The sequence below is a fragment of the Apteryx mantelli genome, chromosome 7, assembly GCF_036417845.1.
Source record: "Apteryx mantelli isolate bAptMan1 chromosome 7, bAptMan1.hap1, whole genome shotgun sequence".
Classification (NCBI taxonomy): domain Eukaryota; kingdom Metazoa; phylum Chordata; class Aves; order Apterygiformes; family Apterygidae; genus Apteryx; species Apteryx mantelli.
In genome coordinates, this window is record NC_089984.1 from 21,051,303 (window position 1) to 21,077,432 (window position 26,130).

The 26,130-nt window shown below is 48.1% G+C and overlaps 1 protein-coding gene across 1 annotated transcript in view; it reads left to right on the plus strand.

Annotated features, from left to right (window-relative positions):
• Positions 1-25,906, plus strand: part of SYNPO2L (synaptopodin 2 like) — a 34,364-nt gene extending 8,458 nt beyond the window's left edge. The window contains 3 exon segments of the mRNA XM_067299515.1: positions 4,886-5,037; positions 7,632-8,293; positions 23,568-25,906. Of these exon segments, the coding sequence (XP_067155616.1) occupies positions 4,886-5,037; positions 7,632-8,293; positions 23,568-25,906 (3,153 nt within the window).
• The last annotated feature ends 224 nt before the right edge of the window (positions 25,907-26,130 follow it).

The window sequence follows — 26,130 nt, forward strand, 5'->3', positions numbered from 1 at the left end:
TTGAATGTTTTCTTCAAGGTCACACAAAAGATCATCCAGGTCTCCTGAATCCCACTCTAGTGTTTTAACCACAAGGGCATCTTCTTTGCACAAGTGCAGATTAGGTGCTGGCCTTGGAGGAAAAACAATCTGCTCCATTAACCAAAATGATTTGAACAGATGTTCAGAAAGAAGAGATGGTGGGGTGTGTTTCTGCTCTGGCAGCTAACAACTACTGCATTTGTAGTGGGGCTGAGCAGGAAGTCCTGGGAGAAGCAGACCCAAACATTGGTTGGTTCTTAAGTTCCTACCTGAGTTCCTTACCTTTTAATAATGCTTTATACTGCTTTATACTACAATGAGGCAGTTCTTATCTCTCTGGGGGAGCCCTGTGGCAGGACTACATTTCACATACGGCTGTGAATGAAACTTAAACACCCCCAGGTCACCATGGAGCGTTGCACCCCATGCCCTTGTAGCTGCTGAGAGAAGGGGAGCAGCTGTGTGATTTGAGACTCAGTCAGAGAGTAGAAGGGGGGATCGGATGGGAAGACCAATTGTAGTCGATCCACAACTTTGGCTTGGCCTGAGTTTGCTAGGTTGTTACTGGAAAGATGCATTAGGAGGTTAGGGCAAAAGCAGATAATGTAATTTGCCTTCCTGCCTTACAGATTGAGCAGTGCTGATGAAAGAGAGGAGGTGTGAGGCACCCTGGGGAGGCAATGGGGAAAAAGGCATGAACCTACCACAGCTTTTTCCTGAAAAGCACTGCAAGCCATTTCTGATTGTCCACAACAAATTTCCTTTCTTAGGAAGAAGGGGGGCTGGCCAGAAGGGAGGGTGGTTGCAGAGTTTCGAGATGGGTTCCCTGGGCTGTACTCAGGCAAGACATGAAGCCACTGAGTTATAATCAGGATTACTCTATTCTTAGCATCCCAGCGTGTGTTCACCCCCCACATACCACTATCTAAATATAGTGCATACTGAAGGACAGATGCTGCCAAGCTGCATCTGACCCCCTCCTCCCTTGCATTCTGTTCCCAAAAGCTAGGCCAAAATCCCCCAAGACACGTCCAATAATCACTGCATCCTTTTGTCTCTCCAGGACTTTACAAGGAAAATTCTGTTAACGCCTCTTCCCAGTGCTGGCCTTCCTGGCCTCTCCTAGCACTGACTTTCCTTTCAACAACTTTTCTTCTTCCTTTCCTCTTCATTTGTTGTCCTTAACCTTTTCCTTTTTTTCCCCCTCAGCTGTTTCCGCCCCCTCCCTCTTGTCTGATTCAATAGGATCAGTTAGAGGAACAGGGCAAGGTAATGACAGGAAATATGCATATATATGTATATATATTCATGTAAGTAGGTGCTGCACAGAAAACCAAACCTCCTTGACAAGAGCTCTTTTGTCACAACAAAAGTCCTGGTGTGAGTGCGGTGAGGTGGACAATTTTCTATGTAAATGTATTTCATTGCTTTATAGATCCAATATTCCACATTGATTTATATTTTCAATAGCACAAATGAATAAGACAACAGGTCGTTGAGAGGATCAGAGAATTTGTGGGTTTTTCCCCTCCAAAGGGAGAAGTGAATCCTTCCAGTATGTCCCAGATCGGACAGTGCAATCCCCCTGGGCCAAGGCCAGGGCTGCCCCTTCTCAGCGTCCCTCCGTGCTGCTTCTGACTCACACAAGAAAGTGCTCCAAGGATTTGCTACAGGAAGCAGGAGGGATTTCTCTTTAAAATGCCACTTTTCTCATCCTTTGCCATCTCTTCAGAAGAGCTGCCAGGTGACACCTTTCTTCCTGTCCGCAACCTAAGCAAAAGCTCCCTATTAGCAACGCCGCATGTGGCTCGCCGGGTGCCCAGGAGAGGGCATCTTTCGGGTATGGGGAGCAAGTGGTTGAGGTGAGGGCAGCCCGACCTTCAGGGTGGGCAGTGAGCCTGGCCCATGGCCTCAAAGCACTTGGTGCTGCCCTCACTGTGAGTGAGACATGCAGGCTGCGGTTCGTCTTTAAAGGTCTCCATAGCCCGGTGCTGGGAGTCATACAAACTGGCAGGCTTGTACTGGTCTCCATCCAGCGGCTGTCCAGTGTCTGGCAGGCAGCACCCTGCTGACAGGGCTGTGGATTAACTCCTATCCTTTCTGTGCAATATGCTTTTTTCCCTCTCTCCCTGCAGAATCCTCTTCTGCCTTTAACCCCTTTGCTCTTCTCCCCTGGCAAATTCAGTGAGTTTGGGGTTTGTCATTAAAGTGAAGCTGTGAATAGTGTCTTTCCCTCTGCCCCAGGAAGCAGATTTATAAATTCCTGGGGAGGAATTTATAAACCAGGGGGGAGCTGAATGCCGGGAATACTTGCATGCTATTTTCAGACTCTCTAGGTCTTTCCTGGGCTGGCCACTGGTCCTCTTTTTGCAAGGAGGAGTGGAGAGAGGGAGAAGTCCTCTTTTGTATTACAGGGCTCCTGCAACAGCACTGAAGTAACTCTCGTTGCTTTAGAGCACAGGCCTTTTGCCTCTCTGGTAAAATCTGAGCACACACCAGGCCAGAGTTGCTGGGCCTGCACCTTTGCCAGCCACAGAAGAAATGTGTTGCCAGCTCACGTTACTCAGCCTGTGCGGGGCAGCTATCGTGGTCCCACCAGCCTCCTCCACTGCACAGGTGCCTGGAGCAGCAGCGGGCAGTGTGCGAGCGCAGCCTGGCCCTCCCTGCCTGGGAATCCCGATGCTTGCCGGCAGGGTCCCGCAGCACTAAGGGGCCAGTGGACCGTAGGAAGCCCGAAAGGCTTACTGCCACCGGTCTGGGCGGTCACCAGCCCACAGCCAGCTGGTTTCAGCTAGCATGGAGGAGTATGCTGGGATGTGAGGAATGCTCTGAGCACCTGCTGGCAGCCTTTAAGCTCCAGTTCCCTTGCTCTGTAATCGGGAGAGGTACTCAGCAAACATGTTCCCATCCAGGGCTGAGCACTGAGCACTTGGCCTGGAGCAGCCGTTGGCCTTTTGGGGAATATTATGGGGACACTTTCCTTTTAAACCACACTTCAGCTTTCTCCCTCTGCATTAGTTGCTGTGTCAGTGGGTAGCGGTGCTGCTATTTCTTCTTGGTTAACAGCTGCCCCCTTCCTAGTATCGGCAAGGGGCATTTGTACTGTAACAGCAGCAAAGTGGTTCTTCACCAATAGTTTATTGCAGACCCACATGTTCTCATTCCAGGCTGTTTATATTAACAAGGAAGGAGATAAAGGGCTAAGATGACAGGAGCTGATGGATATGGCAGCTGGGGTGAGCCAGTTCCTATTTTAAGCATGCTGGCAAAATTTGGGGTCAAGCTGGAGAGGCTACAGAGTGATAAAGTGCCAGTGAACACACAAACAACTCAGAGGATAGCCCACCCTCTTTCCACTCTCTTCCCCAACACCTCTCAGCTTTGCTGGCAGGCTGACCAGGGAGGTGTGCTGCTCTTGCCTGCTCAGCCCTGGCCAGCAGAGTCAAGCCCTGGGCGCAAACGCTCCATGGGTGTCAAGGGCCTGGGCCCTGAGACCAGCTGGTGGTGCCAAGGGACCTCCTTGGGGCTCCAGCTCTCTCCTTCCCTCCTCCCCGCTGCCCTGCAGCAGTGCTGATGGGACAGAAATCCTCTCACCTCCGCTTCCCTTCCTGGGGCTGCCGTGGGATGCAGGGCAAAGTAGCTTGTGCAGTTTCCCCATATACTTGCAGAGGATTAAGGCCAAGTCTGGTCACTTGAGCAGCAAGACTAGAAGATATAGGCGAAGGTGTCCTGTTGTGCATTACCCCTCTGCAGGGATCTGCCATGGTTGGTTTACTGGACACTCTGTTAAACAGCTCTGCACTGATTTGTCTCTCAGTCAACAACACTGCAAGAGCTGAAGAAATTTGCCAGAAGCATTTACAAATGCAGTGTATTGCTACCTTGGGCCTGATTTGCTCTGGCCCTGTGTTTTTGTCTGGCTATTCTTGCCTGTGCAAAGTGAGTACATTATGGGTCCTAAACAGTCCTATAAGAAGACTGTCCAGTTGCTTACCTACATGGGAGAGGTCTGTGCTTTGGGCGGAGCTGGCATTTGCTTTGCTTGCTTGAGTTAACAGAAAGGCTAGGCTGGGTCAGGGTTTCAATAGAAGGTTTTACTTGTGCATGAGGGAAAGAAAGAAAGGAGAAACACATGGTCTAAGGAGGCCATGAGAAGCCACAGAACTGGGACCTAGTCTGGAACTAGGGATCCAGTCTCCACTTTCAGATACATCAATGCATATCCAGCACAGCTCCTGTTAAGGCTAAAGATTTACTCCAGGTTTATGCTGGTGTAACAGGACACCATATGGCCTGACTGAGATGTACAGAAACATGATGGCCAAAGCCATGAGAGCAGGAATGCTTGACAGCAGGAAGTGCCATGGAGCCCCCACCTCCTCGCAAGGTCGGCTTCCCCGAGGAAGGTGCCTGCAGGGAGTGTCTGCGTGCATGCTGGGGGTCACGCCAAGGACATGTAGTAGGGGCGGACAGCAGGAAATGCTCACGCACAGCCAGGTACATGGATTGTTTGGAAAGAAATCCTGTTCCTTTTCAAAAACACAGACTCCCTTTGCAACTTAGGGGATAGGAAAAGAGCATGTAGATGTTCATCTGCATTGAAAGACTCAAATCCGGCTGGTGCTCACATCAGGCCTATGCTTACCATCATGACCCTTGGAATAACCAGGGATGCAGAAGCCCAGCAGCACAACCAGGACTCACTCAAGGGCACTGGTCCTTCATTGGCAGCGCAGTGTTCTTAGGCCTCTGATTTGGTTCCTTCAGGGATGGAGCAGTAAATGGGCCAGCAGAGAACAAGCAACTGAGCTAAATAGCTGCTATTCTTCCCTTCATCCCTAACCTCTTTCTTCTGCATTTCCAGATTCGAAAGAGAAGCAAAGCATGCCGTGGAGGCCTGTGGGAAAATGATGTGCTAGTATCCATCAATGGGAAATCGTGTGCTGGCCTCTCCCATGCTACTGCCATGCAGATCATCGACTCTTCCAACGGCATGCTCAACATCCGTGTGAAAAGGTAATAACCACTCCCAGTCACTGGTGCTGTGGCAGCGCAGGCAGCAGGGCAGCTTCATCCAGCACAGCAGTTACCCACGCCTAGCGGAGAGAAGGCAGGCAGGAAGCCTTTGGTTTCTTCATACTCTGATGCATACTAGGAGGAGTTCTCCATGGCTAAGGTGTGGTCATCCAAAATTTTTGGACCGTCTCTGTGCTGCTCTCCAGAGTGAACTGACCCCAGATCTCCCTGCCCCTCCGGCTGTAGGGAAATCTGTTTCCAGTGTGAGGAATATGACACAAAGTATGAGCTATTTAGACTCCTACCAGGTAGTTGCCATAGGGCAGTTCATCTCAGCAATTAATAGAGACTTCAGTTCATTATGGATAAATGATTATTCTGTAGAAATGGATTTGACTACGCATTGGATAACTGAGCCAAGACAAAGAGTGAAGGAAAGATTACCCAGAACATTTGCTGCAGGAGGTCATGGTAGTCCAGTGGGGTGTGAAAAGAGTTCCACAAAACTAAGAGATAGGTAGGTGAGTCCCTTTTTCCAGGAAGAAGTATCTCTAGCAAAGCCTCTAGTCTAGCAGAATACAGGAGACGAGGCTCAGCTTTAAGCAAGAAAATGGTCCCAGTGACTTCACTGGTTCTACCAGTGCTAAAGTTAACCCTGTGCCTCAGTGCATGTTGGATGAGGCCCAAACTGTAAATTTATCATGTAAAGACAAGGACAGGAAGATCTGTGAGGTCCCAGCTAATCTGCACTACTCCCAAAACTACTTCCCTGGTGTGTTCTGATGCGCTCACCCAATACCCCGGCTGTGATTAAGTGTGATGAGTGAGCCCTGCAGAAGACGGCCAGAATAGCACCTGGTCCCAGGCCAAGGCCTTATCTCACCACATTGGAGCCTATCTGCAGCCAACAGGTGCCGGGGCAAATTCCACTGGGCCAAAATCAGCACACTTTGAATTAGCAAAGTGACAAAGGCAGGCCAGAGAGCCAACATCAGATGGTTTGGGAATAACATAACTAGTTGGCTTCATCTTGGGTAGTGGAGGACTCATCAAATATTGCTGTCTGATCACATCTCTATTCCCACTTCATATTTATATTCCCAGGGAGAACAGCAATCAGTTCCTTTCAGACAGAAGAGGTAGCTGGATGACTCCAGAGTATGTAAGGTCATATGTGTATTTCTGTTTGGGGCAGGATGTGTGTGAAAAGAGAGAGAGAGAGAGAGAGAGAGAAAGATTGTGACCTCAGTGGAGAAGACAAATAGGCTTACAAGCAGTAATGCTTTTCATTTATCTGCTCTAGTATTTAAAGAAAAGGAAGGACTTCTATGTTTTGTTTGGGGAGACAAATGAGAGTTCATAATAATAAACATTATTAAAAAAATAAACTGACAAAGAAAAAGTGCCAAGCCCTTAGTTTCCAACAAGGTTTGCATTTGTCATGAACATGAATTTTTCACACTTCAGAGGCTGGATAAAAACGAATTAGAATCCAAATCATGAACTTCATAGCTTTCCAGAGGCAACACTCTGCCTGGCTCTGCAGCAGGCATGCTCAGAAAGCATATACTTGGGGCTCCTTTGTAACAACAAGCCTTGGTGGCTCTGGCAAGGGAAGGAAAAAGTTCTCTGCCTTATCTGTATGGTCCAGGGTCAAACTGCCTTTGAAATCCAGACTAGCTCTTGAGGAGGAGGAGAGCAGAACTGGCTCCTTCCCGCCAGCGTAGCCAGTTCTCCCTCCAGCAGCCAGCGATGGGACTGACTGCCCATACTCTGCCCTGCTCCAACTCTGGCACATCCTTCCTGCTGGTTTCTGGGCTAGAAGCTGGTATGTCTAAGCCAAGGTGAATGCCACCATGGAGCTGCCGGGCTGGCATGACTGCAGTAGTCATCTAAACCCTCACACTCGGGTTGCTTGCTTGCGAAGCAGTCCCACAGTGAGCAGGTCACTGATCGGACCTTTCTGACCAGCAGAGTCCTACCCCAAAACCATCCTGGTCCTTTTTCTCCTAAGTATTTTCTATTTACTCCCATGTAGGGGGCAGGGCAAACACATGACACTGACTCCTGCCTTTGAAGCCCACTGTAAACTAAAGCAGTTTTGAGGATGCCCTGACCTGCATGGCTGACACAACTCTAAGATGCAATTCCAGCTGCCAGTAGCATCTGGAGTGTGGTGGGATGACTAAGGCACTCTCTCCCTGATGTGCCTGGCAAGCTGCAGGCTGTGGCCTGGAAGCAGCACATTGCTTTGTACTGAGGGATATTTGCTACACAGAAATTCACCTCCCGAGGAGAAAGGCCTGGGGAGCTGATTAAGTTGGCTCTGCAGATTTTTATGCTCTCAGGGCATTCTGATTTGCATGTGCTTAACACCTGGTTTTCAAAGAGGTCATGAAGCAGAAAATCAGGATGAGAGCGTGTAGCTGCCTTGGCGTCTGCGCTTTAGGTGTCTGTGCCCCTGAAAGACACCTAAACCCCGGCTCAGAGTTCTTGTCCCTTCCTCGCCCGTGGACTCTCTCCTCACATGCAGGGGTTCCCTTGCAGGCCCCCGTCACCCAGACCTCACTCGCCGCTTTTCCTTCTCCCCGCAGAATAGTCGGCGGTGACCAGACGGGCCCCCGGCTCCAGCGCTCCCCTTCCCCAGGGCAGCGAGTGCTCTCCCCGCCGTCCCCGCTCAGCCCCCCGGCGCAGCTGCTCAGCCCCGAGCCGGCCGGAGCCCCGGCCCCGGCACAGCCCCAGCAGCCGCGGAGGCCGCAGAGGCGCCTGGAGAGCCTGACCTCCCCCCCAGACAGCGAAGCCTACTACGGCGAGACCGACAGCGATGCCGACAGCACGGCTCAGGAGAAGCACCGCCGGGCCCGCAAGAAGAGCCCACGCTCCCCGCCGGGCAGCACCACCAGCAAGGCGGAGGCGCCTCAGGATGAGGTCTCCCTGTCCGAGCAGAGCGGCTATGAGAGCACCCCAGAGGCTGCCGCGCAGGAGGGAGCCGAGGCGGCTGGCTCCGGCGGGGTGGCCAAGAGGGAGATCGCCTGTCCGCCCGGCGGCCGCGCGGACACCCCTTTCTCGGATAGCGAGGGGCAGCTGCAGCTGCCCTCGCCGGAGGGATGGGAGCCTTCTCCAGAGGCCCTGCTGCTGCCCCACGCCACCAAGGCTATCCGAGCGGAGCGCCATCTCATCCCCATGGTGGGGCCCGTTGCGCACCCTGTCGACGAAGACCTAACGACTACGTATGTGGAGAAAGCCAAGCAGGCCAGTAAGTCCCCGGCACCCCACCACTCGCTCCTGCCCTCTCCCTGCGCGGGATCTCCTTCCAAAAGCCCCGTCCTCGTGGGTGTCAAGGGGGTTATTTCCTCTGGCGTGGGATGAAGCCAAGCCAGGTCAGCCCTGCAGGGACTGGGGTTTGCTACTGCAGCTTTGGCACTGGGGTCTAGCTCACCCAGGATGTCCCACGCGACAGGTAAGACAAAGGGTCCAGGGTCTAGGATTCACTTTAGGCTGAAGAATATGCAGGGGAAATGATGCTGCCAGGGAAGAAACTGGGGTTTAAATTTCTTGGGCCCGGCCATTCAGTGATCTCAGTGACTTCAGTTTGCTCCTTAGCTATCTGTGTCCACACACAGGGCCCACTCAGAGGGACCTCAGAGGAGCCCCTGGTTCATCTCATCCCTCCCCAGGCACAGAGGCATATGGCATTATACATGACTAAGGACCAAGCAAGGAAATCATCTGCAGTCAGCCCAGTGCTACAGGAGTGTTGGCAGTAGCTCCTTTATTTCTTTGGGACTGCTTCACTCTGTCAAGCTCAAGGAGGGGCTTGTCTACATCCATGTTTGGAGGATGTTTTCTGCAGTCATTTGCTGCAGCAAGGGTGGCTGTGCGGGGCAGCAGTAGTAGCTGCTGAGCTCTGGTAGAACTGGTCTCTTTTAAGTTATCAGTAGCAGGGGCCTGCCAGTAAGGACATGTAGGAGCAGGTAAATCAGTTAATTCTGACAGTTCCTTGTAGTGGGACCCTGTTACCTGACACCTTTCCAAGTGGAATAAAGCACTGAAAAATACTGTGTGGTGCATGGGTCATGGATCTGAAGTGACCTTAACTGTGAATATGTTTTCTGCTTTCTGCTACATGTGTGTTATTTCAAACACAAACACAAAGGCAGAGCAAGATCCTGTTTGACTTCACAGCTGTAATCTATCTATGTTAAAAACAAGGTCATCAATAATTTTTTTCATGAGTACCTCAGTGCACAGTATGACTGACTAATTTACACTTCTCTTAGCCTAGAAATGAAGCAGGTTTTAAAAAACTGACTTTAATGGGGGACTTAACTTGGAGGATCACTCATGGGAGCCCTTATTACAGACTGGGAAACTGAGATATAGAAAAGTTAATAGAAATAAAATGCACAGATTCTAACTCTAATTCTTTGCTTTAAATGCTAAACACGTTTTTCCAGAGCAAATAACATTGCAAAACAATTGTTAAGCCTCTCTTTTCTCTTTTAATTGGGCTGAATATTCCTCTATCTACTTTGCTTAAGGGATCCTTTGGAGGTTACTTTCAAATCTAGGTTGCTTCCTTCAGGCAGGGCACTGGCTTACTGCTCTGCCCTGCGCTGAGAGGACAGACTCAGCTGGTTCCCGTAAATCAGGCCCCGCTAGGCAGTACAACTGACCTGGTGCCTCATACTGTTCCCCAGCCTGTTTAGCATTCACTTTCCTTAGGAGAGGAAAGAAAGTAGTAATTTCAGCCTCCGTGAGGATGAAGCTATTTTTTCCCCTTCAAATAATGTACAAGCATGAGGCGAATGTTGAGAAAGGCATGTTCAGCTGCTCTCTGCCACCCGATAGTCCTAGCAGTGGATGAGCAATTGCTTTACATCAAGGCTTATTTCCACGGACAGCGTCAGTAGAGAAGGCTCCCAGGAAAGCCACGTATTTAATGCAGAGCATTTCTAATGGCAAGATAATATCCCGTGGCAGAAGGTGATGCAACTCTATTGCCAGCTAGAGGGAGGGTTCCTAGAAGCATTGCAGAGTGAGGTAATATTTTATTTTTCCTAATACACCCACCTTTTGGATTATGTTTGACCATAGGTCTCCTTATGTAAGAGTCACAGCATAGCTCTGCCATGGATGGATGGCAGAGCTTCATGGCAATTCACATACCAGCTTGGCCTTTTCTTGAATTAGCAAGTAATGTGAAGGCAGATCTCTAAGTCTTGGTTATGCTGGAGCACAGTAGCCATTAAAAAAGAAAAAAGTCATGGTCATTAGCCACTAACTCTGGGAAGGAAGGAAGCAAGGAAGGAAGGAAGGAAGGAAGCAGGATGGAAGGTGTTCACTATGGGGTTAGCAGAGCTAAGGAGTACCCACACCTCCCACAGGCGGATGGGGGACTCCTGAGCTGCCCTGACTCCCAAGGGGAGGCTGCCTGCAGAGGAGCTATAGGCAAGGGAGGCGCATGGTGCTGCCTCTGGTGTCAGGAAGCTGTAGCCTTGGAAGGATATTTGGACATGCATTGATTCGGCTGCCTCCAGGCTCTTTGGAGTCAGCAGAGTGTAAAGCTCTATTTCTCTGCCTTTCCTTAGCAACACCCAAAGCACAATAGCCTCCACTGGGACAGGGGGACTCCTGAGCTTTGGTAAATGTGGAGACAAAATCAAGCTCATGGTTTAGAAACTAAGCAAGTTTTTAAAAACTGACTTAACTGGGGTAGAGGACTTGGAGGATCAGTGACAAGAGCCCAGAACTTGATGTACAGGCAGCAGGCACTTAAGGATCATTCTTGCTACCTAATCAGATCTCTGCCTTTTGCAGCACTAACTACCTCTCTAAACATATTCCCAGTGTACCTGCTCAGCAAACCCTCCTTATCTTGCCACAGCTGCCATTGCACCGTAAAAATGTGAATAACTCTTTTTTTGTTTGTTGGGACTGTTACCAGATGGTTCCTTGCCTCTGCTTCCTAGAATGTACTCCTCCAGCTTTCTCATGCCTGCTGTGATGTTTGCTCTGAGTTTTGGAGAATTTTTCTTATCCTTTGTATTCATTCTAACTTCTCACTGTCATTCTTAAGTGACAGAAACCTTCTCCCTTTCCCACCTGCCCCTGCACCTCAGGCAAAGAGAATTGCAGGCATAATTGCAGCAGAGTTCCCCAGAAGCAACATTAAATCTACAGATGAATAGGTGAAATTCCTGTGCCAGAACAGAGATACAGAAAAGTTCTTTTGCACACCACCAAGAATAGCAACTGACATTTTTTATAGCCCTATTGGCCTGCAGGGATCTCAGTAAGACTGCTAGGGCTTGTCAGCTCTTGGGCTTTCTCAGACTTCCGATCTCTAGCTCTGCTCTTTAATTTCTATCCCTAGAGTTTTTTTAGACCTTTGCTTTCTCAACATTCACCTCACTGAATGCTTTCCAGAGCTCTGAGCTTTCCAGATCATTTGTAAGTTAATTCAGCCCCTGCCTCCCCTTTTTTGTATAACTTTCCTTCAGTTCTGGTGGTGTTAGCAAATCTGATCTGGGCTGATTGTATACAGTTTTCAAGATCATCAATGAAACTATGAAATGCTTCTCACACTCTCCCGACCCTCTTTCCTGCCCTCATCCTGATGGATGATCAGTATTTATGCTCTGATTGCTACTGATTCATTTTCTGGTAGTTTTCATCTGATTGACCTCTTTCAGTACACTTATTTTTTTGCATCAAAACCCCCATTTCCTGACAACTATAGCTGCTTTCCCAGCCTTTGCTAAGAGCATATAAATCACACAGCAATTGCTAGGGGTAACACTGCTGTCTAACATCTGCTTTGAACAGCGGTAACACTGGAGCGAATGGAGCTCACTTGCTTACACTATCCACGGATTTGACTTCAGGAGCAGAACAGGCAGATGCATCCACTGCATGGTGGCAAGTACAAGCAGCCCAAAAGGATGATTTGGCAGTGGATGGGATGGAACAAAAGTAGCACAGGGAGGAGGGGGCACCCACTGATGCCCTGCATGCAGTCAGCTGCTGTGACGTGCCTCTCCTTCCCCAGCAAAGACACAAGAGCTTAGAGCTCCTTAGAGAGGCAGCAGCCCTTGCAGGGAGGTTTGGGCCAGTCTCCTTCAAAGTTCCTGCCCTATCAGAAGTTGCACATTGGTGCTGGCTCATTTCTCCAGCCTGTGGGATGAGCTCCTCCATCTGCCCAGCCCTCCACAGGACACAACTGCCAGAAGCTTGCTGGGACATGCCAGCTCAAACACCACTCAGATCACTGCTGGGCAGACTAGCAGGGCAGTGAGGAGCCACTCACCATCCAAGTGTGGGGAACTTGCCCTACAGGTAATAGGGACTTCAGTCTTCATTGCTACCCGCTGGCTACTGTGCACCCTGTTGTTTTGCTCAAAGGGGCAAGAGAACAGCTAGCAAACAGGGACTTTCTGCTCTACTTTAAATGAACTACAGGAGCGCATTCATACCTGTGAATAGCCAGTATTTTAGTAGCCAGTATTTTGCCTAGTCTTAAGAAACAAAAGTACAAACTCATTTCCTTTCCACAATAACAGTCAATTGCTCTGTTTAAGAGGTAATTTAATTCCTGGGGAAGGTAGGGGGGGCTTTAGGTTCCTAATTCATCATCACTGTCAAGGGTCAAGCCACATCCTCCCCAGCGGTGACTTCTGTGCTGCCTGGACAGTGCAGCAGGGAAGTAAGAGGTAACAAGTCGGAAAACAGAAATAAAAGAATCATGACTGAGTTGCAGGAGGTTAGCAGAAAGCAGGGGCTTACAGCAGGGAAAATCAGCCTATACCTGATACAAGTAATTGCTGGTGAGGTTCCTCGATTCCCCACAGCTCCATGATGGCTCTTGTGGTGTCTCCCTTCTGCACAAATGCTCCCCCCACCCTGGGAGGCTTGGGATCCATCCGTAGCCAGGGCTGCTTCTCCTCAGACACCTGGGCACTGTAAGGTGTGCTGTAATTTCACCCCCATCCTAAATTGTCTCACATGTGGAATGAGCTCAGGCTTTCTCACCAATTGGAAATACCAATCGCTGGCAGAAGACAGGCATACCAGGACAGCAGTCTAGTCCTAACTTGCTATCACACTGTAGGAATTTTTGTCACTGCAAGAAGTGCTTCAAAATATCTCAATTTAAACTTATCCACTGGACTATTTTTAGTTCCCAGGACTCAAGAGCCTTTCCATGTATGGTGGAGGAAGGGAGGAAAAAATGGGTGGGGAAATTTCCTCCTCTGCTTTATATGGGCCTGGCTGCCTGCGCAGATTCATCAAAGTTACTACATTCCACATCAGAAAAGGAAATCTTCCTTTTTAAAGCGGATGTACAGCAACATCACTTGACGAGATAGGATGCTTATAAATAAGTGGCCTATTCATTGGAGGGTCATACAGATTTCTTCTTCCAAGGGTGACTACAATCACACTTCTCTGCAGAGAGGGTGAGTGTAACAAGCCAACCATCAGCTTATTACAGTGGGTGTAGGCCATAGGAGTTGTGAAGAAGATAAAGTACCTGAATGGCAGTTTGAACTTGCTGCACCACATTTTCTACTTGGCTTTCAGTTTTGACAACTGTAACTCTAATGATGGATGTTAGGCTAGCTTAATGCTTTTGCCATTCTCTGCAGTCTAGAAGACCAAAGGGTTTAGGATGGTAGTCAACTGTCCCCATCCTACCTGCTTTAAGGTAGAATAGAAAGGCATTCTGCATAGACCAGGAAGAAATCAAGATTCATTGCCTGAACTATTGATCTTACAGGAGGTCTGTTTCTAGCGGTATGAAGCAATGCTGAATAACCCTTGGCCCTTGCTACTCAGTGAGCAGCCAACCACTAGGAGAACAAGGAGAACTGCCTCTGTGGTTGAATGACAGATGGAGAATCTGATCTCACTTCAGCTCACATTAAACTGGGAATTGCCTACACCTGGGAAATCAAGAAAACTACATTGGTGTATGCAATTGAGTTGTACATCTTTGCTTAAGAATCTCTCACTTAGTATTAACATTCAGTTTTGAATTCTCTGCAGCTTGGAAGGCATTAGTAAAGAAGATAACACTGAGATAAACACAGTGCATCTGGGGCCCTCTCAATCCAATTTTAGGCTTGAATATGGTATACCTTTTGTCCTTATGCCTTTGGTTTATATTCTTCTTCTGTCTAAAGCACAGAGGTGATATTTTCTGGCTGATGTATTAACTGCTTGGGCAGACAGAGATTGTATGGTAGTGTTGACTCTCCTGGCTAGTCTGGATGAATTTTTCCTTCTTTCTTGAGCAATCTCAGAAATTGTCACAAGCAACTGGCCATCCTCCTCAGGGGTTCTCGCAGCATCGTTCCCTTTGGGCATCACTCTTGCCCAGCATTTCAATGGAAAATGCTGTGGGCTGCAGCACTGTTAAGTAAAGCTGATAGAGCTCTGCTCTGCTTCTCTCTGCTCAGTACCTCACTGCTATCTTGCTGCCCAAAGCCTGACAGAGATAGGGTTTTAGGTGAACATGCACTCACTCAATAAATCCAGTTGGATATAATGTTCTCAGTGAGGGAAAGATCTTTAGTATCTGAAGATGTCTGGAGGAGAGCTTTATCTCATCCCTGAAGAGGTATACTCACTTTTGTCCTAGTATTTTCAGCTGTAGATGTTTTTTAGTGCGTTTTTTAAACTATCAATTAGCTCAGACAATACTTCTCTATGCTGTTATTGTCAGGGCAGGGACTTTGACTCTGCAGCACAGTTCCTCAGCCAGATCTTGCTGATGGTGAAATGGTGACAGCAGTTTTCTCCTGAGATCACACTTCCATAGTCCTTGGAAGGCCCAGGTTAGCGATTTTTCAGAGTATGCTGCCATACACATTTGGCTAGCTTAGCCTGTCTCAGTGCATGCACTTGTGAAGTGACTTTGGTTAGCTGATGGCTGACAGGATGTGTAAGGCTGATGGGGAGTAATGGGATTAAGCCAAATTGTTGCTAATAATTGGCAACATTCATAGTGTGTGTTTTAATTATGCAATGTGCTCAGATCTCAAGGTGATTAGAGCAATAATCACACTGAAACAATTATATAAATAACCCCCCTAGGCTGTCTCAGCCAACCTGATAGTTTCTAGGTTCCAGGATTTTCAGAGCTGAGATAAAAAAAATCTTAATGCAAACAGGCAACAGGAATCCCTCTCCTTGTCCAGGGTTGTTTCCATCAGGTCTGAAAGTGATATGGGACTCGCTGAAAAGTTTGGGACAAGTAGCCAAAACTACAGCGAGACAACACTGAAATGATGAGACAAAGTGATAGTGATAGGGGAGGGAGAGGCATAAAAAGGTGAAGCATAAAAGCACTTTGACAAAGGGTAATTAAACAGCAGGGACATAGCTCAACAGGAATGAGGGAAAATTGTGGCTAGGAAGGAGGAAACTGTCAGCCTGACAAATATCATTCTTTAGTTTCCATTAAATCCATCATAGGAAGAGAGATCAGTTCGTCGTGAAATCTGTAAAGCTTCACTGTTGTCAGTATATCTACTACTTATATTAACCAAGAACCTGTCCCTTAGTATATAAGACATAGGAGCAGGAACAGGGGTGAGTAGATTCAGCATGTCTGAATGTACATATACGCTGAGTATACTGAAAAGGACAAGGCTGAATCATATTCTCTCTAGAGGTTTAATATAGGGAATTAGTGGAACTTGTGTCAGAACAGCTCCCAGTCATTGATAAATACTCTGGAATGATAGGACGGGTCTCAGTGGAAAGAGACCAAGAATAGCACAGACACTGGCTCTGGGGATCACAAAAAAGTAAGTTTAGCTTCAGTTAGGTGAATGAAGAAGTTATTTTGAACGCACTTCATGGAAAGCAAGATGATCACTAAAACCAGTATGGATTAATCAAAACTAAAATAAGAGACACTTACTGGCCTGTTTGGTAAAATAACAGGCTTAGTGGCTAAAGAAATAAGGTGTACACAGTATACGCTGACTTCTGTAAGACATCTGATATGGTTCCACATGACTTTTCCAACTAGAAAAATATGGATGAGGTGAGACTACTGTAAGGTGAGTGCACAATTGGCTAAGAATAGAACAGAGAACATAACTATTAATGTCTCATGATGTCAAGTTAGCTAGTTGGCTAAGTTGATAGTAGTGTTTCACTGCGCTTCTGAATCCAACAGGACTACCTCTATATTTTCACCATGGAGCTTTAAACACTAACATGTCAATCAAATGTCCTCTCCACCTCAATGGTATGTGACTGGGGAAGAGACAGATGACTAAAAATCCCAACCCTTCTCTCTTCTGTCAGTGGATCTTGTCCTCTTGCTGCACCTAGACAGAGCAGGGAGTATGTGCTGTGGGGCACCCCGCAGACCTGAAACTGCTGTTGTTCAGAACTGGGACCTGGCTGGGACACCTTGTGGCTTCTTTCTGATCTTTCTTCCCACAGAAAACGAGGTGTGTGGGGGCATGGGGGCGGGAGGTGGGTTACCTGCATTGAGGAGCTCAGAAGTGTTCCCAGGTCCACCATAATTGTCTTTTTATCTGCTTTTTCAACTGCACACTGCTCCTAGTGAGCCTTTAAAATATTTTTATTTCTCTTGATTGTGTTGTACCTAGCAAGCAGTAACAGGAAATAGCAATAATACCATTTTCAATGAATGGCCTCAGGATGCAGTGGAGATTGCAGTATGTTAATCAGCAGATGACATAAGCATGGAAGGGGCATACAGTTGTCTCATGGAAGGCTGGATTTTTAAAATGTAGTGGGAGCTTGGTAGGTTGCAGAAAGGGACTAAAATCAATCAGATAACAAGGATAAATGGCAAATGCTGCAGGATTAATTGAATGCACAGACAGAGATGGTGAACATGCTTGCCTGTATTACCAGAGAGTGGATGCGCGAAACACTGAAAGACAAAGAGGAGATGAATCAGTAGTACCCTGCTGTTGGAGGTCAAGCAGTTTTGTGAGAATTAACAGAACCTGGTGTCCTTTTAATTTGTCTTCTGTTTGATATCTCATTCTCTCATGTCTAGTAAAATGCAAATCCGTCTGGTGCCTCTCACATTCAAAATGGGAGCTCATAAACTCTCTTTTCTGTCCGTTCTTCCATTTTTGGTGCCTAATTAAGACTGCATTCAGGCTTCCCATTTCCTATAGTAGGGCCTGTCTCCTCTGCTCAGCCACCTATTTTAATGTAAACTTGTAGGAGCTTAGTATCTTTGTGACTTCATACTCTTAAAATTAACAAATGGGCTCAAAAGCTATTAGGGTGAAACAGAGAGACTGAAAAACATACAACATGACTGCATAAGCCTCTGTTAGGAAATCAGGCTAAAAATGCACAAGACAGATTCACTAGGAGACTCAACAGGTGCTGCCCTGGCAAAAGAACTCTGCTTTGGCAGTCTTGTCGCAGAAGACTATGTAGGGAACATGCAGGGCCTGAGTTTGAGCTGTCAGCACAGGGAAGCTGGGCATGTGTGCTACCTTTTGCACTGAGCACACATTTCCATCCAACTCACGAAGAAACACAAACTCTCATTCAACTGAGGGAGACTTTTTTGAGTGAACAAGCTATTCGAGTCTCCAGCAGGACACCATGAGATTAATACATTGCAGCCATTGCAGCGTAGAAATGGCTCCTCTCCCTCTCTGCCTGGTAGGACTCTTCAGTAGCAGTGCAGGAGTCTAAGAATGGCTAAGAATGGTCAAAAAACTGCAAAGTGAGTGGGTGTTTTGCTCTCACAGGCTATAGATAGACCTGCAGAGAAGCTTGATTTGTAGCTGATCTCCATTTCTCTGAAACCAAGAAATCACAGTGGGGCAGTGTCTCAGTGGGAGCTCTTAAAATCACTAGCCATTTAGGAAAATTTTGACATTTCACGAAGTACTTAAAAGTATTTTTAACTTTAGATACATGCTTAAGTGTTGCAGACTTCAGTAGGACCAAAGCATATGCTTGTAGCCTGCTGAATCAGAGCTGAAGTTAGTAGCTATATTTTATATTATGCACAGATTACTTGATGGAAGTGTGCAAACATCCAAGAATGCAAAGTAAGCTTTCTGTCCCAGGAGTTATACCAGTTATTTTAAGTTAAAGAATATATACTCCTCTACCTTATGGTTTCCAATTCCAGCATTGGTTGTAGCTTGAAAGGCTGGGTTACAACAGGGAAATACTTGGAAGGCCAAAAGAACCTATTCAAATCTTATTTTGAAAGGGCTCCAGATATGAAAAACATGAGAAGTCTATAGCCTCTAATGACTTACTGAAATATTTGCAACACTAGCCATGGAAAAATGACCTTGTCTAACATAAATAGCTTGAAAAACAAAATTCTAGTTGATCCCATGTAAAAAAATAGTGGACAAGTAGTATTTCATCATATAGGAATGGGTTCTTTATCTCTGAAATTAGTAGTATGTTTATTTTCAATGGTAATGGCTTTTCTCGAATTTGGTCTTCAGTAATGAAATCTACCGTTGTTTGTTTCCTAGTGAACACGAATAGTTTCTGACATTATGTAAGCCTGCTTGTTCTGTAGTTTTTCTGAGCATACATTAAAGTGCTTTCTTGTAACAGGTCCTGATCTTGAAAAGATACTTCTTATGCTTCTCTTTACTGCAATTAGTAACTTAATTCATTTCACTTTAGTGAAATTTAGTTAAAGTAAGTACACGAAAAAGTCTGTGTAGGCTTTGCTTAATAGCAAATATTATTTCTCATTGATTATTTCAATAGAATTTAGTGAAGAAAAAAATTGAGTGCTGTAAAAGTTAACAAAAAGGTTTCTGTAGAAACTATCCACCACACCAGCAGAATTTAGGAGAGTATTATAACTCTTCTACTCTTCTGTTTACTCTTTTATCTATTCCATCTGAATGCTCTTAATAGAGAAATGTTTCTGTACTACAGAACAATTTTTAGTTTCCAATTGCATACTGCAGATACCACATTCTATAAGGCTTTTCCAAAGAGCCTGTATCCCTCTGAGTATAAATATTAATCAAAGAAGAAGAAACTGAGCTACATCCATTTCTCTTGCTCTAAGAGCATCTGCATGAGGCATGACAAGTCTCTTATAGCAATGCTGCCTGCAGCAGTTGTCTTCCTTGGAGGGCAGTGATGGCTAATGGATTTCAAGAGGCATGGTCAGACCTTCACTCTTCTAGACCCACTAACACTGGAGACGGTCTGCTCGAGTCCTGAGCGATGGTGTCCTGTGCAGGGAGAACCACTGGGCAGCATCACTCAGCCACGGTTCTGGGTTCTCCCCCCAGCACCTACTGTTCCTCTAGAGAAGGAGGCCTAGCCGCAGTGCAGGGAGATGCAGAGCAGGTCCTGGCTGCGGAGATTTGCAGCCTCCCAGCACCCTCCGCTCCTCTCTTCTCTGTCCAGCCGACTCCTCCCTAAACAGCATCTTGTCTTTCAGCACTTCTCAGTCTCTAGTGCAGGAGCTCTGAATGGCGCTGCCAAAACACCACTTGTCGGCCTCCAAACCCTTCGGCACCCTCCATGGGCACAGCCACACTCTTCAGGGTTGTAGTAACAGCTGCTGCCATTGCAATTCAACTAAACTACACTGCCTGCATCCAGGATCCTAATGCTCTTCTATTAAATGTTCCTCAGTCCTGATCCAGGAATCTGTTTCATGGACTGGTTCTCCTGAGATGTGGAAGGAAACTGATATACACAGAAAAAGAAAGCCTTTCCTCCCCACAGCTGTTCTCCATATATTTACTTGGAGTTGGGTGCTTTCTTGGGTTTTAGAGAAGGAAAGTTGCCTTCCTCCTGGGTAGGTTTCTCTGTGTCTCTGTGCTGGGACATGAGAGCTGTGTTAGCCTCATCTGTTTGAAGGGTTCTTTAGCATGGAAATGCTGGATGTTGAGGTACTGGAAACAGTTTTTTCTCTGAAGCTTGCACCACAGCTGCAGTAAGAGTAGGGAGCATATTTTCTCATTTTTAAATATAAAAGAGGAGTTTCTCTTCCAGGGAGTGGAGGCTGGGGTAAAGAAGGAGGGTGTTTAAGTGCCAGGTGACAATGTCCATCACACTGCTCAGTGATGAAGTTAGGAAGATAAAAATAGACAGTGACCTCATGGCTTTCGGCAGCAATGCCTATGAGACAAAAGAGAGGCTTTAAAAGGCTTGTGGAGCTGATAGCAAAGGACTTGGACACTTCAGAGTTTTGGTTCTGCTCCAGCAGGGAGCTGCTTCACTTCTCTCTCATTGCCTCTCTCTCTGTTTATGGGGAGCTGTGACTTAAACGGGCTTTGTGACATGCCCAGCTCTCCAGGCCTGGACTCTGCGTTCTCAAGCCTGGATCAGCCCTATGCAGGTACACGTCTTTTCTTTTTTCTTTTCTTTTCTTTTCTTTTCTTTTCTTTTCTTTTCTTTTCTTTTCTTTTCTTTTCTTTTCCTTTTCTTCTTTTCTTTTCTTTTCTTTTCTTTTCTTTTCTTTTTTCTCCTTTCCTTTCCTCCTTTCCTTTCCTTTCCTTTCCTTTCCTTTCCTTTCCTTTCCTTTCCTTTTCCTGTTGTTTTCTTTTCCCTTTTCTCTTTTCCTTTCTTTTCTCTCTTTTTTCTTTCTTTTTCTTTCTCTTCTCTTTTTTTTCTCTTCCCTTTCCTTCCTTTCTCTTTCCCTTTTCCCTTCCCTTCTCTTTCCTCCTTTCCTTTCCTTCTCTTTCCCCCTTCCCTTCCCTTCCTTTCCCTTCCCTTTCCCTTTCCCTTTCCCTTTCCCTTTCCCTTTCCCTCTTTTGCTTTTCTTTTCACTCTTTTGTTCTATCTCTTGCTCGCTTTCTCTTCAGCAAGTCATCTCAGGAAGATTTCTCTTTCCCAGCTTTCTTAAACTGTTGTAGGAGATTGTGGCTTGAATACCATGATCATTTTTCTGGTGGGAGAATGGGGATAATTAGCTATGTGCTTTAGCCTTTGATGAGAAAGAAAGGAGGAAGAAGAGAACAGGGAAGCAAGTCTCAGGTCCCTGAGGGACTTAGCTGTCAGCTGCTGACGGCCAGCAGACTTTAAAGCACAGAAGACTTCAGAACAACTTCCCAGGGGAACCATATGTGGATATTAGTGCTGAGCCAGAATCAAGAGTTGGTGGAATCACAGCCAAGACTAGGTGCTGTTAAATTTTCTCTGTCAATATTTGCTAGTCCCAAACTCGAGGTGAGCCCTTTCATGGTGCTCTGCTGGCAGAAGGGGCTGCACAGACACTTACTCTGGAAGATGTAGTTCCTTAGCTGTTGGCTCCTGCTGCCAGAAATCTGCCCATGAGTCACTCATGCCCAAAGTTCACATATTCTGGGTTTGATTTATATTCTGTAGTGCTACTTCTTCTCTTTGCAAATTTAGAAGCAGAATATGAGCTGGGTAAGTGTCTTCTAAGCTGGAGGTGATGCTCGTAGCAAGTGAGAAAGCTCTCCTGTTTTCTCCACTGTGAACACCTCTGCACAGACACAGACATGCAGATTTCTAAGTGGAGTGGGCAAACCTTCAGGGACTGTAGCTCATCTCCAACACGGGCAGCAGATCTTTTGGGGACAAGTCCATGACCGTCCATGGATAGCACTGAGTCTCAGCGAAAGCCTGAGCAAGGCTGAGTCATTCAGTAAGGAGAGATTTGCAGAGCTTTACTCAGCAAGTGCCAGCACAAAAGTGAGCCCTTTCTTCAGCCCAGCCCTGATTTTGCTCTGTTTCCAATTTTCTGGGTGGAAAGGGGAGGAACGGACTGAGCATCCAAGTGAGGTGATCTCAAACTGCAGAACTCCCCTTGTTGAAATCCCAAGGCAGCAGCATATGCTATGGAATGGCTGCAAACCTGGAGAAGAGTTTTTCCTTTCATGATTTTAAGCTTCCTGGAAGGATGATTGCTCTGCAGATCAGTATCTTATTTTCAGCAGGAGGTGAGCTGCTTCTGCTGTGGTTACACTGGTGCAGGAGGGAACAATAACACCTGCCACAATTGTACAGCCTGGCCAGGTTCCAGGGGATATCTGAAGCCCTCAGGGAAACCAGTATCCTTGCTAGTGAAGCTCTCTGTTCCCTGCTGTCCCCCACTGCTGGTCACTTTGCCACATTAGCTGTTCCCTGTTGAATTAATGCTCTGTGATAAAATGGTCCAAAGTTAGATCTTGAGAGGACTGAGCAGCTTCCATCCTCTCCTGAACTAACACCATCCCCCAGCACTGCCTGCAGTGTCCTGTCCTGTCCTGTCCTGTCACTTCACCAGGGCATAATATTGTCCCTCCTTCTGGAGAATGTCAGGGCAGGACAAGATGTTACACTTTTTTTTAACAAATGAATAGAAGCAGACAGTGGATGGACATCTCTTCTGTCATGCTGGGAAACAGACAATGGGAATAAGGCAAAGGATGAAGTGAAAGAAATCAGAGATCAGACTAGGGGCTTGCTTTTTTCTTTTTCATCTGTGCAAGGTTGGTGTTGTTTGATTTCTGTCACTCGAACACTGATTCTAGACATGGTCATACTTTCTCTTTGGACAACTGAGTCTGGTTTTACTATTGGTGCCTGCTCTCCCGCTACTTGCCCTGCGCAGAGGCAGAGAACACAGTGTTCCTCCCTGGGGCTTTACTGCCCGCCGGGCTGGCAGAGCAGGTGGAAAATTATTATCCTGGACTTTCATGTCAGCGTCCCAACAGGTGTTGGCTTTTCCCGGCGAGCCTGTGTAAGTGCATTCCTTCTGGCCTAGCAGATCAGTTGTGGAGGTCTGGGATTCTTGCTCAGCAGCAAATGCTCTTCTTCCTTGCTGGGCATTGCGCACAGGCAAGGCACTGCAGCAAGGATGAAAACAGGCCTCCTATTGCTGCAGGCCTGATGCATTGCTTCCAGAGAGCAGTGAACAGCTCTGCACATGGTGTTGCTGTGGCCCACACTGACTATGTAGCTGGCACTGCAGGGCCCAGACTGGGAACAGCCCAGCTGCGCCTGTAGGGAAGTCACCCAAGAAGCACCTCTCCCATGGCACAACACATGTGGGTGCTAACAGCAGCAGTGGCTGCCTCCCAAGCTCCTGGGGCAGAGAGACTGCTTATCCTAGGAATTCTCCATACAGTAGGAGGAAGATCTGCACAAGGCAGGATTCCGATTTCACGGTGATAAGTAAGCAGTCAAAATTCCCAGGAGCAAGCGCATGCACTGCAAAAGCACTGTGAGATACAGCCTGGGACTCTTGGCCACTTTCTGCAGAAATAGGAAGTGCCAGGTCTGATCAGGAAACAGAGACCAGTTTTGGAGTAAGGGAGTTCCCTCCCTGCACCTGCACAGACTTCTTCTGTCACGCTTTCAGGGAAAGAGAAAACTGCAACCGGGTTTGAATCAGCAGTTCCTAAAGCCACTACCAGCAAAGGCAGGAAGAACAGGGAGGGCAGGGGGTGATGGGTGTCTCCTCAGATGAGCACTAGGAGGAAACCTATAGCCAGATCACTGCCCATCTTTGCCAACCCAGCCTATTGCTGAGCCCTGAGCTTGTCTCTTCTTGTCTCTTGCAGAGCTCCACCGCCACGAGAGCACCCAAGAGAAGAATGTGAAAGAAGCCAAAACCAAGTGCAGAACCATTGCATCCCTGCTGACGGATGCACCCAACCCCCACTCCAAGGGGGTGCTGATGTTCAAGAAGCGCAGGCAGAGGGCCAAGAAGTATACGCTGGTCAGCTTTGGGAGCGTCGACGAAGACCGCTGCTACGAGGAGGAAGACGGAGTTTTTCCAACTAGCGAGTCTGAATTTGATGAGGAAGGTTTCTCCGATGCCCGAAGCTTAACTAATCACTCAGACTGGGACAACACCTACCTGGACATTGAAAAGTCCAAGTCAGACTCTGAGCAGAAGGAAGAGAAGCAGAAAGGTTTGAGCGAGGCCTCAGGTAAAGGAGCACGATTATTTGAGCAGCAGAGGGAGCGGGCTGGGAAGTACACAGTGGAGCGAGTTCCTGTGCAGAAGAGCCCCCAGCCTGCCCCAGCTGCCCAGCCACAGCAGGGCATGGTGAATGGAGACATGCCTGTGCCACAGAAAGCAGACAGCGTGCCTCTCAGCATCCACCTGGAAGGTGTGCAAGTGCCTGGGAAGCAGCCAGCCACGCTCCCTGCTCAAGGCCTGCCTGCCCTCAGCCCCACTGCCTTTCCGCCTCCCCCAGGCACCCCCGACCCATTCTCTGCAAGCACTGCGAGTATGTTCAACAGGTCTGCGCGGCCCTTTACTCCTGGCTTCTCTGGCCAACGCCCAGTAACATCCTCTGTTACCTTCAAGCCATCTGCACCCAAAAAACCTAGTGAAAGCCTGGGAGGGCAAAGTACAGTGGTTCCCCCTTTCTCGCCTCTGCCTCCAGGAGCACCTGCCAGTGCATCAGTTCCAGTGCACCGTGGTGCAGTCAGCTCCTCCACATCTCTGTATATTCCTGCACCAGGAAGGCCAGCCCCGCTGTTGGAGTTGCAGCCAGGAGTGGGAGGAAGTGCTCCAGAGACTAAGCCTTCTGCCAACACTGCCCGGACGTCCACTGCCTCCATATTTCTGTCTACTCCCTTGAAACCAGGAGGAGAGGCAGCCTCTGCAGCATCCCAACCACGAGTCCCTGGAACAGCTTCTTCTTCTTTGTATATTAGCCCAGCTCCATCACAGCCCACAGCAAGCAGCTCCCCACTGCCAAGGCAGCCATGTCCTGCCACCTCACCAGCAACACCATGACCTCCTTCTGAGCCCTTAACCTCAAGAGAGCAGAGGATTGCTGTGCCGGCTCCCCGGACAGGCATCCTGCAGGAGGCTCGCCGGCGGGGCAACAAGAAACCTATGTTCAGTCGCATTGAGGAGAAGAAGAAGAATTCACCCAACCCTGAACTCCTGTCTCTGGTGCAGAACCTGGATGAGAAGCCAAAAGGCGACCACCCTGGGGCAGGCTTTGAGTCTGGGCCTGAGGAGGATTTCCTCAGCCTGGGCGCTGAGGCCTGCAATTTCATGCAGTCCTCTGGCCGCAAGTTCAAGACACCACCTCCGGTGGCTCCAAAGCCACAGCAGCAAGATTCTAGACTGGTAAATGGGGCCCATGATATGCCTCAGCTTAAAGGCAAGGGGGCAGAGCTTTTTGCCAAACGCCAGAGCCGCATGGACAAATTTGTGGTGGAGACAACCCCGAAGCCAGACTCCAAGCCCAGGACCCCCTCTCCTTCCCCTTCTCTGCCCTCATCCTGGAAATATTCACCCAACATCCGAGCTCCCCCTCCAATAGCTTACAACCCAATGCATTCCCCTTTCTATCCCCTGGCAGCCAGCAAGTCTCAGGCTAGCAAAGCGGAGAGCAAAGTGAAAAAGGCACCTGGCCAGAAATCGGGGATCAAGGTCATTGATTTCATGCGCCACCAGCCCTATCAGTTAAAGTCAGCCATGTTCTGTTTTGGGGAGCCCCCAAGCCCCAACACACAGGAGGCTCCTGGTCAGCCAGGCCAGCATGCCAGCTCATCCTACACCGCAGCCAAGCAGGTCCCTGTGAAAACAGCCAAGACCCAGGAGATCCGGCGGTTCTCCACCCCAGCTCCCATGCCAGCCTCGAGCAGCCTGGCACCCACTGTGCTTGTGCCCCGCTCGGCCACCACGTTGGATGAGCCGGTGTGGAGGACGGAAATGGCCTCCTCTGCCCCCACTACACCAGCTCCCTTCCAGGTGGAGCTCAGCCAGTCCCCTAAGCCATACCAGAGCTCTCCAGAGCTCAGTCAGGTGTGCCGAGGGCCTTCGCCAAACCCAGCCTCAGCTTCTCGGTTTCAGGTGGCCAGGCCCAAGTTCTCAGCAGCCAGAACAGGGATGCAGGCCAATGTGTGGAGGCCGAGCTTTGGACACCACTGAGACAGCTGCTGCTCCCATCTTGTCCATGGCCCAGCAGAGATAGTGCTCGTTTGTCTTTCATGCTCAATACACTGGGGTGAGTGACACAAAATGAAGAAAAGAGAAAAAAAAATTACTCCCCTTCTGCACCACCCTCTCCCCTAGCCTCCCCTTGGTCTCAGATGGGCAGCTTCATGGCAAGGCTTAGTGGCTGTGGCTAGAGCAGGAGGAAGGACATGGAGAGA